The sequence below is a fragment of the Falco rusticolus genome, chromosome 8 (assembly GCF_015220075.1).
Source record: "Falco rusticolus isolate bFalRus1 chromosome 8, bFalRus1.pri, whole genome shotgun sequence".
In the NCBI taxonomy this organism is placed as follows: Eukaryota; Metazoa; Chordata; class Aves; order Falconiformes; family Falconidae; genus Falco; species Falco rusticolus.
The window spans coordinates 226,589-242,113 of record NC_051194.1 but is presented as its reverse complement, the minus strand read 5'-3'; the positions used below and the strand labels follow the sequence as shown (position 1 = coordinate 242,113).

Genomic DNA, 15,525 nt, shown 5'->3' with positions numbered 1-15,525 from the left:
ACACGCCCTTCCTCCTTTCAACATTTACTGACGAACAAGGAGTCTGAACACATCAAAACCAACCTAATTTTAAATGACAGTGTCATCTTTATTTTTAAAATAACTGTAACACAGACATGCCTTGCATTCCTCGTCTGTGAAAAGAAGTTTTGCACTGCCTAGTTGTTCTGAACAATGGCTGGTGGTTTAATGCCAAGACTGTGACATCTTCGAGGCAAGACCAGTTTTAATCCTCAGTTTGCACAGCCGCTCGTGAGGGACGAGCAGCGCAGACCATTGCAAGGACCTCAAAGCTCTGGGAAAGTCAGCAGAAAGGGGACCACAATCCCACTGGCACCAATCCTGCCCTTCACCCCCAGAGACCTGTGCAAGCCCAGGGCAGCTGCAGAGGGGGTTCCTTGGAGCAGTCCTGGGATGTAGCACAGGGCTCATTAGTGCCCCTTTGCCTCCCTGGTGCTGGGAGCCAGCCTGACAGAGATTTAAATGTTCTCAGTGCCCTCTTCAAAACTGCAGCAGGACATTTACCGCTTCCCAGACATGACCTGAAATTCCACAATGCTAATAACCTCCCTGGGAAACTATGCACCCCCAGCATGTACACAGCACCATGAGCACGCTCAGCACTCATGAGTAGCATTTCTACCACATGGCATCCAACAAATGCTGGCTGAGAGGCAGCACGGGGCATGGCCACCAGGCACACTGCTGCAGCCTGAGCCCAGCGCAGAAGCTGCCTTTCCTGACAGTGCCATGCCCACAGCCTGCCTGCTCCAGCCAGAGCCCAGCCCAGCTCCCCAGCTCCACAAGGGCACAGCGCTGCAGAGGGTCTGCCAAGAACAGCAAACCGAGAGTGGCACAGGACAGATACCAGAAATACAGAAATAAGATTATTAAAATGGAGTTTCAAAGGTCAGACTTTCTTCTGAGGCTGCAGCTAGGACAAGGAAAAAGCCTGGGTCAAGAACTGCGATGGGTCTGTAGCAGGACAGTAAATCACTACTTAAAATGAAATGCAAGGACCAGTAAAGGAAGAAATAAAGAGGAAAAGCTAGTTTTGCAACTGATTGTACAATGAACAATTTAATTTTTAAAGTAGAACACAATACTCTAATAGTCTATTCAAATTCGCAGAGAAGTTTGTTCTACTAACATGGAGCTATTCTCCAAACTTCTACATGTTTCTTGAATTGCCTGCTGAAATAATTCTAAACAGAGGTGATAGAAGAGCAGAGAGAAAAGGAAAGCAAACACACTGTCTTTGGTCCTTCGTTTCAATCGAGTGCTTTGTGCTTCCCTGTAGAGGCTGCCAGCACAGCTGGACACATGCAGCCAAAGGGTGGACAGCTAGGTTCACAGTAAAGCACTCTCAAGGAATTTCTTGATGCAACCACTCTGCAACCTTTTCTTAAACTAGTTCACCTGTCCAGACTTATAATCAAGTTGCCGCATGTCAGCTGATCTATCCTGTTCCCACACACACTGCACTCGTTGCCAGCAAACTGCAATTCAAGTTCGATTAGCCATCTTTCCCCAGGGACTCTGCAAACTCAAATCACCTCTCACCACCATGCTTACCTCCTGGCCTGAACTAAAGTGAAAGAAAAGCACATGCTGCAGCAGAGTCAGTGGGTGTCCCATGCAGAAGACGTGCGTTGTATGACGTCCCATGGATCAGTGACCAGACCTGCACTCCAGCCCCAAGCCTGTACTCCTCTGCAAGTTTGCTTCAGTGGATATCAGCAGCAAGACAATACCAGAGGAGACAGGCAGCTGCCAGTGCTTCCCCCACAGAACCAAGATCTTCCCCCAAAGGGACAGCGAAACCCAACTCACCTCTTGGGACCAACCATCCTAGCCTCCAACTAAAGCCCAACTTTCGTAGCAAATTTGTGCAGCACAGACCTCAGCAAAGAGTGCTATGGCAAAGCTGGCTACAGCAAAGAATGTATTAAAGAAATTGTGAGGCATTCATGCACAAGAGATGAAAACCAGAGACAGGAGCCACTGCTCTGCTCCTGGAAGTCCTCAACAAGAGAGCTAGAAGAAAGAGGTTGCAAACTTTCCAAAAGTGGGGAGGATAGCACTTTTAGCTGTGTAGAAGCAGTCCAGAGGGCTCTTTTCCCATTTTAGGATGATCTAGAATGCTTTTCTCAGTCTTTTCCTCATTATGACCCAAATAGCTTCTTAAGCAAAGGACAGAAAACTGTCAGCCTGAAGCAGCAGTGATTCTGGCTGGGTAAGTTATCAGCCACTGAAGCAGCATTTGCTGGAGCCATGAATAAAAGCCTGAAGTCAAGGCTTAGGACCTCACTGGCTTAAATGCTTTGGAAACAAAACAAAAGCTTCTAAACTCAATGTAAAGTTACTATTATTTTAGGCTTAAAATAGGTTATGCAACAGGGGAGGGAGAAGAAGGGAACAGTGGTAAGAGCATGCAATACAAAAACTAACACTGAACATGACAAATTATCATTTGATCTGAAAAGCTCAGGCTGATTCTCTGAGGATCCTCTTCTGCAACCTTGTCCCCAAAAAGGACACAGAACTTTTCTGGGCAAAACTCTTGAACTGTGGGAAGCAAAAAAGCCAAGCAGGGGCTCCACTGGGTCAGGTTTTGCCACCAAGCCGGCAGTGGGACTCACCATCACTGCAGCACATGTGATGTGCCTCCACTGAGGCAGAGGTGCTGCTCTCAGAGGTAGGTCAGATGCTCGCAGGCAGTGAGAGCACAGGCAAGCCTGCAGCTTCAGTTCAGGGAGAGTTCACTAGGTCATCTGGGTTGGGGAGAAGATTAGAGGCAAAGAGAAAAAGCAAACAGTAGAAACTTAGACACTGAGAGGGGGCAGAGCAGGGAAAAATCCATTTTGTTCAGCAGAGAGAGACAGGGAGATGGAGAAGCAGCAACTGGAATGAGTCATGTCATGGAAAACAGAACTGAAAGAAAGAATTTGCCATAAGCAAACAAACCCAGACAGGACGAAGCCCATGAAAAAACTGCACGACAAAGCATACACAAATAACCATCTTTCTCTGGAAAGCCCATAGAAACACACATCTGTGGGATCAAGCGGGTAAAAAGATCAGTGTGGAAAAGGCTGTGAAGGAAACAAGCTGAAGAGACAGGCATGGACAAAACCCTGGAGAGCACCAGAAGAGCAAACGTGATGACTACTCTGCCATCTCACCCACAGATTCTCCCTTGCAAAGAGAAAACAGCCAAAGACCACCATCTGTAGTCAAAGATATTATGGGTGAAAGTTTTTCTGCTATCTCTAATAATGCACTTTTCTCTGTGACTACCACCTTACAGCCAGTACCCGCAGAACAGAGTGCTGCTGACACTGTCAGTAACCAAAGTGGCTGGTCCTCAAGCCCTGCCCAATGCTGGTGCAGCAGCAGTCGTAAACACCACATCCTAAGCACAAATCACTGGTCCCCATCTCCATCAAAGAGGGTTTTTCAAGCTCTGCTGGGAACACTTAGCTACAGAGGTAATGGGTGCAGTACCAAAACGAATATAGAAGAAAATGACCTCTGAGGAGTCGGTCGGAAACGAAAGGAATTAAAGCGATAAAGCACATCTGCAGCTTCCAGCACGTTCCAGCACAATGTGGGGAGGTTGGGAAGGCGTGTAGTTGGTGCTCAGCTGTCCCCCTGTAGTGGCACAGGTGCTGGGACTGAAGTCCTTCAAGTTAATTTGTTTTCTGAATGAGCCAAAATGACAGGAATGCTGAGGTTGAAAGCACTGGATTGAGTTCAAAAGACATCATTTCCACTGGGAAATTAATCTCTCACCATTTTGTATAATTAGACAAGTAAAATGAAAAACAATTTCAGAAAGAATTCCCAGAAGCAATATCTGAGGAGGAGGCGGGAGGCGAGGGTGCTGCGTGTTGGACAGGAATGCAAGGCTGAGCTTTGCTACAAAATCACACCACCACATTTCCAGAGCAGCAATGTCGAACAGGCCCCAGCACCACCGAACAGCTGGACCATGACTGCAGGGCTGGGACCAGGACCACGGCAGCAGGAGCCTCAGAGGTGTTTCTGGCATGCTGCACTGGTGGCTGTCATCCCACCACCGTTGGCCTCAGCGCTGCATGGTCCATGTGGAGGAACAGCTGGAGACCCTGAAGGAGAATGCCGCAGGGAGGCTCCTGCCCTGCAGCCACCAGGCCGGTGGTGAGGTGGGGGAGCTGCTGACCAGCAGCCATGCTACCAAGCCCCTGCTGCCTTGCTTCTGTTCCTTTTATCAAACCAAACCAACACCCACCGTGGGCCAGATCTGAGGAGGGTGTAGACCCCACAGCAAAGCACCCAGGCATCTGACGAAAGGACCCCAGGAAGGACATGCCAGACCCAAAGTGGAGCGGCAGGAGATGGTGGCATGGTCACCATGGAAACGCCCAGCCTCAGGGAGAGGCAAGGAATGGGGAAGGACCCCTACAGCTGGGGAGGGACAAGCTGACAGACTTTGTAAGTTTTGAAGGTCTGCACTCACCTTCCCCCAGTTTACCACGATTAAACACTGCCTTCCCCTAAAATTATCAGTTGTTCGTCTTCGGACAGCAGGAGAAGGAAGACAGAGGAACACAGGAGGGAAGCGGCTCTGATTTTGAGCTGTGGCAGGTTTTGGGGACAAAACTGGGAAATGAGCGCTTTCCCCACCTCAGGCAGCACAACCGGCCCTGGAGCACAGGAGCTGGGCGGCAAGCACGGGCAGCCCGGCTCTGGGGGGCACGTCGCTCCCCCAACCCCACAGCCCCCCAGGGCAGGTGGGCGAGGGCAGCCGCAGACACACCCAGAGCCCCCGGCTGGGGGCACAGAGGGGTGGCCGGGCCCGCGGGGGCCCAGGTCCGAGGGGCAGGCTGGTCTCAGCTCGCCACCTAGTGGAAAGTGGCCGCACGGCCCGCCCCAGCACCGCCCCGCTCCATTTGGTGCTGCCCACAGGCCCATGGCGCTGGGGGACGACCAAGAACAGCCCAAAGTCCGTTCCCAGCGCGGCGTAGGGGTGATGCCGAGCACCTGAAGTGCAGCATCGCCCACTCCCCCAGTGCCAGGGCAGCTGCCACAGCCCCACGGGGCTCAGGGTGGCCCTCGCAGCTGTGGAGCTGCGGAGGAGCTGGTCTCTGTTGAGCCAGGGCACTGCTGGGAGCCCCAAGGCAGCTGCAAAAGGAAACGGTCCTTCACACCCACCGCAGTATATCCGATCGCCCCGAGCTCTGGCTGGCTGCAAGCAAGACCCCTCAGCACCCTGAAATGGGGCAGGGTCAGATCCCCACCGCCGAGGAAAGGCTCCAAGTTCTTGTGCAGGTTCACATGTGCTTCCACTCGACTGTCCCCCATGGCCCTCAGCCTCAGGTGGCACAACTGCTGCGCAGCCCAGTGCCCTCACATGGAGGAGCAGACATGAGGAAACCGGGGTGGGTGGGAAGTCCTAGGAAGGTTTCTAGACATCAGAGTGGTGAGGTCCTGAATCCACTTCTGAATGGGAGCAGAAACCTTATTTGCTATCCAGAGGATGGAACTTCATCACACAAGAACTAAGCCATGCGAGGGCCAAGAGGAAAGGGCCCGGTCGGACCCGTGGGAGCTCCCAAGACAAAACCCACCGACTTCTGCCATGCTGCCTTTCCATTCAGTGACCAGCCACAGGCTTCCTGAAGCACACGAGGGGCTTTGCACTTTGTTCTTGCCTTTGTGAACTTGCAGGTTATGTTAAAGAACTGAAGAGCAAGTCAGGGGAGCAGAAGGACAGGAGAAAGCACTGCTGATGCGTCCCTATTTCAGAGTCCTTCCTCCCTCCCCTGCAAGGGCAGAAGACCAGCTGCTCATCCCCAGCCTGTGGTGTGCTCAGCTGCACAGTGCTAACAAAACCAATATGAAATGCTGGCTGTATTTTTATAGACTTGTATTGCTTTAAAGAACAGAAAAGAAAAAACAAATTGAGCAAAGAGCAGCATGATGTGAGTGTCAGAACAGCACTGCTCAGAGCCCATCCATATTTTATTTCCTCTGACTGGATCACAGCCTGTTGCATTTGCCATTTAACACTAACTTCTCCATCACCACTCAAAAGGTTATGAACAATGGATTAATACAGCTCAACAGGGATATACGATCTAACATTTTTCACACCCTTAACCCTCTATGTACCTTTATATTGCAAGGCTCACCTTCATGGAGAAATGTTTTCATGTCCCAAATACTTCAAGGCCCACTATCTCACTTCTGCCCTCACCGATGTGAGAATGATTTCTAAGATAACCGACCTGATCGGAAGGCAATAGTAGGAACCACTGACATCAGCATCTCTCTTGGCTGGCAAGCTTGCTGCAGATTTGGGAAGCAAAGCCACAACCTTACTAAAATGCTTACCTTCAGTTCTTTGCCACAAAGCAAACAGCCTAATTTGTGCGCCTCTTAATCCTGCAGCCTACCACAGCTGCCACTACAAGCCAAAACAACTTTTATTCTTGACTTAGGTTCCAACAAAGTTTCGGAATCACTCTGGCCTCAACCATATACATTTCCAAACTGTATCACCAGATGAGAAATACCATAGGAAACTTAACCTGAGTATCTTAACATGAATACAACTGCTCTGCTACAGAGTTTGCAGTTTCTTCTATTTCCAGCCTCTGTAACATAAAAGAAAACCCAAAGTCAACACAAAGTTTTTAGCCAAATTAATAACAAGTGGTAAGAGTTAACACTGATGATAGCTATCTGGAGACTGCTTTGACTGTAAGATAGATAATAAATCTTTTCAAGTTGCGACAAATGTCTTTGCTAATACAGCCTACATTCTATGTTCAGATCTTACTAAAATGTAATATAACAATTGGTTTTATTTTTTTAATTATAATTCAGAAACAAAGTCCAGTCCGCTTCAATCTCTCCACGGCCTGAATTTGCACATGGAATTACTGACCCCACTGTGCCAAGCTTTCCTACACTCAATATTCAAATCAAAGGAAAACCAGACATTCTTTCCAGTAGGGATTTTTTGGTTACAGAAATACAGTCAAAGCAGAGATTGGATATTCCTAGGAGTCCAAAGGTTAAATCCTCGTCTCTTGCTCAAGGAAATGTCTGCAGAGTAGGTAACATCCCACACCCTGGTTCTTCAAGATAAAGATCCAAACAGAACAGACCAACAGCTTCACTTCTGATGAATCAAGGAGGATCACTGAGGATAAGGAGCTACCTCATCTGTCAACATGCACCATCTTCATCAGTAAAATGCCTCTTGGATCCATTTCCATACAGGCTTCATTCCCATGGCTCCTGCGCCACACCTGGAAGGCCAGGTTTAAATGCCATTAGCATTTAAGGGCCATGAGGTATTTAATTAATGTGCAGTGACAATCCTTGACATGCTGGATGAGCAAGCTACCCTAAGCTGATGGGCATGATAGGGAAGAATAAAAATATGCAGGCGGCAGCATGAAGACCTGTGTGTTTTTGAAGGAGTTCATATAACCAGATTCTGAAACAGGATAATCCAGGCAGTCCTGCATCAGTTACTTCACAGCACCTTTGACATGCATAGTGCTTTACAAGCACGCAAAATCTCTGGCTGCAGCTCTGCAACACAATCTGAACAGACCTGCTCTGCTGTTGTGCCAAATCCTAGTAACACCAGCAGGTCACAATGCAACTGGGTAACCATATTCACACAGCTCCCGTTGCAGGTGACTGGGTTTCGCACCCTTGCAATAACAGCTCCCAGAAAAGGTGAGGCAGTGGGAAGTAGGTGAGCAGGCTGATGGAGCAGAAGACTTGATTCGGACTAGGAGCAAGTATGCACATTTTGTTTCTGAAGAAATTGAAAATATTGTCTCCAGGTGCCACCAGAATGAAGGCAGGGATTAATTTAGGAGGGAACAAGACAGCTTGCATGTTGGCACTGGAAAGGCTGGTATGCCTTACACCCAAGTGTCTCCACTACAGCTGCCCCAGGGCAGGGCCACACAGGTCAAGAGCCAAGGTGGAAGAGTAGGCTGGTTCTCCTAAACAAGAGTTCTTTTTCAGCATATGACAGAAAAAGGGAGCAGAGGTTGTCCTGCACACACAGCACATATTCAGCCCTTTTTTGCCTCTGTGCCTGCCTGCACCTTCCGCAATGCCTGTACTTGGAAATAGTATGTCTGCAGGTGCAGCTGAGCATGTTTGTCCCAGAAGTACGATTTTGCTGTAGGGAGGAAATGAACATGGCAGAGAGCTGTCATCACCATCAGGGGTAGGTACAAGCTACACAGCCCACGCCCCATTAGGGAGTGAGGTTTATTCAGCTTGGAGAAGGAAAAGCTTTGTGGAGACCTGACAGCACCCCTCCTACAGGGAAAGCATCAGAAAACCAGAGACAGGCTCCTCACAACAGTGCATGGTGGGAGGACAAGAGACAATAGGTGTAAATTCAAACAGGGGAGGTTCAGACCAGGCTAGCAGGAGGATGATCAACCAGCAGAGCTAGAGCCCAGGGAGGCTGTACATGCTCCTCCTTTGGATGCTTTCAGCACCCAACCAGATTAAGATCCTGAGCAATCCGCTCTGAACAGGAGGTTGGACTAGAAACCTCCCACAGCCCCATCCTACCTGAATTACCCAACAGATCTACGATTCCAGGCTGAGACCTGGCTGTAATCTACAATGAAATCCTTTACCTGAACTACACAGCAGCACACACACACACACAGAGCCTTCCTGACCTCCAAACCACTGCAAGTTTCAAAAGCAAATTGCTTGACTAAGCCCAGCATATGCTTTCCAGCATATCCTGAACAGCCCACATGTATCCACAACTCACCTGGCTTTAACACTTATTTCTGACAAACAAGGACCTGTTCATGGATTTGGAGAGGGGGCATCTGTTCAAATCAGTACCAGTCTGTGGCAGTGGGACCGTGCTGGGAGAGGACACCCTGCTCCCTGCATGGACTCTCCTCCGACTGCCAGAGCCTGACTCAAGCCCAAAAGCACAGACACCTACTCCAAAAAATGTACAGGCTGTCCCATAACAGCCCTGGCTGCTCTAGCTATTCACAAAGTTTCTTTTGTACCCTGCTACGCTTCTGGCCATGCCACAGAGGCCTGCAGCCTCGTCTCACTCTGCATACAAAGGCTGCTTGGCAATGCTGCGTTTGCTGTTCATTGCTGGACAGTCGCCATGCTGAAACCAGGCAGCACCACACCAGCAACGCACAGCGCCCACACCAGGTGTTTCTCTGACAGAACCCAGTCAGAACCAGCCCAAAGCTCTTTAAGCTTGGCAGTAATGTCTGCATACGCATTAAAAAATAAAAAAAGCAGTAACCATGAGTTTTCTGAAAACCTCCACAATCCCTTCCAGAGGTGAGAAAGCCTGTACAGCTTTGGCATGGTAGGAGAAAAGACAGCGGTGAAGAAGCTATCACTGAGTATGGAGAAGAGGGGCTACACTCCTCTGCTCACACAAAATCCGCAGTTCTCTATAAGACCTAGAAACAGCTGCCAGCTGAGTTGCAGGACTCAAAGAGCCCTAGAAATCTAGAGTGTATTTTCTTCCACTGGTCTTCTTGCTATGTTTTCTTTTCAGAACAGCACAGCAGCGTGTTTGTGCTGGCCAAGCCTACCCTCCTCCTCTCCACCGCACCTTCAAGCAATCCAAGCACAGGAGATACAGTATTACCTCAAATATTTAACCAAGGGATTAAACTATTCTCTTGGCAGAAAGCACAAGCTGCCCCACGGATACAGCTCTCACACCGGCTGGCAGGCACTGCATGACAGCCTGCTTTGCAGCAAACAATCTGCCCCAGGTTACAAAAAGCTCTCCACAATTTTTTTTTCCAGTGCTTTTTTGCTAATATTTCTGCTCACCGGTTCCCGGCCATCCATCGCCTCCATCCACAGCCTTCGGTCCTCTTCTGAAAGTGCCTGCATGGTGATCACACCAGGCCTGTGGAGATAAAGGGAATGCCATAAATAAACTGCAGGATGGAAAACAGAGATGACAAAGACAAATTTCCCACAAGAGAGAATGAGGACAACCTTCTTCCTAGCCAAGCCCCAGCAGCTTGTGGCTGAGCCCAGCCTGACCTCTCCAGGAATGTCCCTGCAGGTCCTAATCACGACCGGCAAATGAGCAGAGGACACCAACAACCAATACGCATTTTCAGTGCTTTTAGTTTAAGTGAGCTGTATGCCAAATTCTTCCTCTAGCTTTCAGCCAGACAGTTCACCTGCACTTGGGCTAAGCACGTCCATGCAATGGCAGGACAAGGCATGGAAAGTAACTAAGCAAGCAGAAGGCCCACACATGCCAGCCCCCCACATCCCACCACCACCCCAAGCACTGGCTCGTGAGGGGGGACCTTCTGCTGTGTGAAGAATTTCATCCCTGACACATAAGTGCCAGCATGGCTGCATTACTTCTCTGACCACATTCTTATACTGATGTTCTATGTGGTAAGGGCAGCAATGCAATCCTGGTCCGTGTACCCCTGCCAGCAGCCTTATGGGGGGAGTGCCATAAGGAGACCCAGGGTGCTTGCTCCTGCACTGGCTGGTCTTGCCTGGCCCTCCCACCCCTAGCCATGGCACACACAATAGCCCATGAGCTGCACTGTAAATCCAGCCTCCAAAAACCAACTTTGTGTTTGCTTACTTATTTTAATGAGAAGGGGAATTAACAGGCCCAAGTGCCTCTAAACAATGCACGGGAACCAGAGGACGTCACCAGCCCAGCCTTGCCCCAGGCCCAACATCACCTCCACCACTCCTAAGTAGATCCTAAATGTACTTCTGGACTGCCCTTTTCATACAAGGAGTTAAAACTTAATTATGTAGCTCTGATAAGCATGACCACCAAGTTCATGATGGATTTAACACAGTGGAGAATATTTGCACAACTTCAGGTGTGGTTGTGTGTTTGCACAAGAGACGATCATGCCACAGAGGGTGAAAGCCAACACTGTATTCCCACAGGTCACATTGTGGGCTGACAATTCACTGCATCTTGCTTGGCTGCAAGGCTTTCCATCCCCAACATCCCAGCTTATCTTGCAGCCAGCAGATCCAGACACAAAAAGCCTAGCTAGCCCTACACCTCCTCAGCCTCACGCCTTCGGGTCCAGGTCTCCAGCCTCTGAAGGGGTGGTTGCATCCTACCCCACTGCTGTTCCCAGCAAAGCCAGCAGCAGGGCTGGGCTGCCCACTTAGCACCTGGGGGACCAGGCAGAGGCTCTGGTCTCAGTGACACAGCCAAGGTCTATTCTGTTTGGTCTAGTCATTCTGCTTCCTCCCAGGCTATTTTCAGATGCATTAGCAGGGTGCAGCAGATATTTCTGCAGGAGCAGAGTGGGCAAAAGCCCTGGCAACAGAGGAGATGCAGGCATGGCAAGTGCTGTGCAACTCAGTGTGCTCGGGGTGGTCATTGGTGTGATCTCTACAGCAATGCTCATGGGATTTCATCCATCGGAAATATGACAGCAGACAACCTCTGATGCTGCTCTTCCCGTCCATGGCAAAGCACAGCAGCTCCAGAAAGGCAGCGGCGAGCCAGGATCACCACTCGCAGGGCACCGGGCTGACAGGGCACAAGGAGGGAAAACCAATTTAGCCTCTGGAGCTGCCAACTGCCTGAAAACAGCATTCAGCAGAGCACATAGGCTCTTTTCGGTACTAAATCTCCAAAAACTGATAAGGCCTGGGAAGAGGGGTAATTTCAAACTTGCGCTTCCTAAAAGTGATTCAGCAGGAGAATGTGAGCTGCAACAACACTCTTCAAAAGCCTTGATAAGAGCTGAACCTCTGTTAGAAAAGAAAACATTAACAGGGGCTCTCATAGTGGTGGGTTTGGCCCATCTTCTGTCACTTCCGTGGTATGTGTGGGCAAGGAACAAAGAATTAACCCTTCTCCCTAACTCCGTTCCCCATTCTACCAACCAAACAGTTGGCTTTCAGCACACACACAGCAGCTAAGCACTGCTTTACCAGGCAGAGCTGTGCATTCAGGCTTGCAACAAGCCCATGTCCAAGTAAACCAGACATAATGTGTTTGGTCTCCACTAATCCCATTGGTGAGTCAGTCAATACTCACCAGCTTAGAGGTTTGGAAGTTCACTCATTTTGAAGGGAAGAAGAAACCACTTAACCATCACCCCATTTGAGAAAGAAAACATACAACATCCATTCAACAAAGGTCCTTGTTGTGCAGATACAAAGCAGTTCAAGAGTAGGCCCTGGTACCTGAGGAGCTGCAGTAGGACTGGCAGCAAATCCTTCTCCCATGGCAGAGGCAGCCTTTTCCTTGGGTGACCAGAGGTCCCAGCCGTGCCCCCTTTCAGCCAGGGCTTAAGTCTGAGCTTAAGGCAAGCTGCTGTTGAAGGCACAGACATCCTAATGCAGAAAACCCTGCAAGGGCTCTAGCTCAGCTAGGGAGAGATGGGAAAAGGTAATACTGGGATTTCTGTCTCTTTAGCAGAGACATTAAAACAAAGAAGTCTAAACCATTCATTCATGGTAAATTTGACACTGGACTCCGAGCAAAGTGACACAGTCCCAGGGAGACAATACTGGTATCTGGCATGCCACATTCCCTCACGTACAGGGCAAAAAGGTGATAACATGAAAATGTTTGTTCTGCCTTTGAGCAGATAACAACTCTTTGGGCTTCACTTCAAACTTATTTAACAGCATGAGGGGAGGGCCTGTGAAACTGAATTAAAAAACTATTTACATTGCAAATAGCTCTGCATTTCCTCCCACAGTGTTCATTTGCCAAGGAATCCATTGCACAGCTTTCCTGAGCGGAACCATCTTCCTGGTTGTGATAAATTTAAAATGCACCCCACACATTACGCCTCATTCATTATTTATTTGGATGATGCCCACAGGGTACCATGTGCTTAATAGTCAGGTGGGATGGCTGGTGCTGAAACAGCATCCTAGTAATGCTACTAACATGCAGCCATGTTCAACTTGCTGTCTGCAGCCAGCCTCCTTTTCGTGGAGTTTCCTTGAAGATCAACAGTTTCCAAAAGTGTGCTCATTAGATTACGGATATCTCAATATTCAGTGTAGAGCCTGAGACAGGGAAGGCCCTTCTCTGACTTCCTTTCCCAAAAGATAAACAAAATGCATCCACCTTTATACCCTCACCTAACAGACAAATGACCCTAAATACTGGAGCTTCACTAGATTTTGCTGTTGAGTAGCTCATATCCCCTTCCAAAGCCTGACACAGCATGCACGTGGACACACACCAGAGTTTACCCTCTGCCCAGCTGAGCCAGCCCTGAGACTGTCACATTGGGACGGCAGGACGCCTTCCTGGATCTGACATCTAAGATGCACAAACGTGAACTGTTGTGACAAACAAGATGAAGGACCTGCTGATTCATTGCCAAATGCTGCATCATACATTTCAACCTCCAGGCACCAAAACACTTTGCCGCCTTCTGGGATGCAAGGGAAGGAAAGGAACATTTTGTGATCAGAAGAATCCATTTCTGAACTAAGTGGATGCAGGAGTATGAGAAGAGAGCAGAAGATGGTAAACATGACACAAGAAAGTGTATTTTCAATATGCTAAAATCTAAAAACTGAAGAGATTTTTCCATATGAGACCACACAGGAAATTTGAATTTTCTCAGTATCTCAGCTTTTGTGAAACACAGCCCAGTTTTAAGGACCTATGACTAAACATGCAGAGAAAATGAGAAAGTCCAATAGCTTTTCTTTCTTCCAGAAAAGCAAACAAATAATGAAAGCAATACAAACAGATAAGAACTTTCAACTCCTGCAGCAGCTTATCATACCAAGACAATCTAAACTGCTGAATGAAAAAACATAAAAGCGGATTAATATCAGGGTCTTCTGGGCTGAGCAGAGTTGAGCGCGCCCAGAAGTTAGCAGTCCCAGCTGGAGCAGAGCATTGTACCCAGACAGGACCCCACAGTAGTGCGGCACTGCTTCAGACACCAGCAGCCAGATGTGGCCTCGAAACAAAGATGAAAAAAAAAATGTAAATAAGGAGGAGACTTTGTTCCTGAATTAAGGAAGTCTCACTTGTCCACGTAGAGCTTAAAGCACCATTGGTACAACCGCCACCAGCACGTTCTACAGGGGCAGGGGCTGGTGTGGTTCTCCGTGGCCACCGAGGGGAGAATGAGCTTCATCTGCTCCCTGCCTGCCCACCTGTGAAAACCTCATGAACTGCTTTGTTTAAAAGGTCACCCGAAAGGCGACACCAGCAGAGGAACAAGTACAAGTTGTATTGCACGTGCTGTCCAAAGCACTGGCAAGATCCACTAGCCAGCCGTGGGGAACAACAGCAGAGGTGGAGTGGCTACCGGCCGCCTGGCCCCAGCACTGGGAAGCAGGCTTTGTGCCCCACTGTAGTCAGGGTGACTCAGAAATCACAGAATTGTACGCAGCTACCCAGAACAAAGCCAACAGCCTACCTACCGAAAACCATCTGGTCAGGAAAATGCTCAGGCAGGTGCATGTCAGCTCAGCCACCCCGATGCCAGCCATTGCACAGCAGGACCGAGGAGGTGCCAGCCACTTTGGGGGCACACAGGCAGTAGCCAAGGGGAATGGCATTACGTGCAGAGTTTATGGCCTTTATGAACAACTAAGAGATCAAAATCCCACAACTTTTAATACCTCCTGTTCCCATAAAAGCCAATTGGTATTAGAAGTGCTTCACTTCTCGCCCAGAGCAATGACCTACATCATTCTAAATTACAAAGCCTTTGTCATGAGCCAAATGAGATACTCCTCCTCCTAAGGCTTATTTTGTAAGACAATGGCTGTCATCCCTGTTTACCTTGTTTACAAAACTGATTTAATGCAGAGACTACAAATAAGTGGTTAGAAAAAATGAGCATTAATAGTAAAACACTGTATTCATCACACTAGGAATGTATTTCAGCCAGACACGAGAACAACATTCAGGGCCTAATTTTGCTGTAACAAAGCAATAAAATGCTCCTAACTTCCCACATTGAAAATCAGAACTGTTTGCAAAAGCAGTGACAGGGATTTCTTAGACCTCTCACAAACACCTGTACTTCAGTCAGCATTGAGAACTTTGGCTTCTCCTTACCAGACAACAGGAAAAGGAAGGAACGTTATATTAACAGATCAAGCTCAAGATTTTCAGCTTGGTAGTGCTGAATCGTCTTTACAGGAGAAAAAACAATTTTTTTTTTTCCTCCCTAACAAGCAACAGCTTCTCTGGGTGTTACATAAAAAGCCCCAAGTCTGCACCCCATGTTGCATGTATACCAGGTTCCCAAAATGCAACACTAAAAACAAGCCTATTTCTGTGCAGATAAAAGCAATCGGGAAAGAGCCAGCCGAGGCTGCCACCTTTAGGCTGTACGGCAAAGCAGGAGCTTAAGCACAGTCCCCGTGCTCCTGTGGCTGTGTCAGCACAACACCATGATTATATTGCATCCTACAACACTGCAAGTTAGTATAGACAGAGTGTGAAGAGCTACGCACATTTTATGGTGACAGGAGATAAACATA

At 48.6% G+C, this 15,525-nt stretch overlaps 1 protein-coding gene across 8 annotated transcripts in view; it reads right to left on the bottom strand.

Moving 5' to 3' along the window:
* ARHGAP26 (Rho GTPase activating protein 26) overlaps positions 1 to 15,525 on the bottom strand; it is a 196,400-nt gene that overhangs the window by 104,308 nt on the left and 76,567 nt on the right. For all 8 annotated transcript variants that reach the window (XM_037398570.1, XM_037398563.1, XM_037398564.1 and 5 more), the window contains one exon: positions 9,865 to 9,943. In XM_037398570.1, the coding sequence (XP_037254467.1) occupies positions 9,865 to 9,943 (79 nt within the window). The remainder of the gene's footprint in view (positions 1 to 9,864; positions 9,944 to 15,525) is intronic.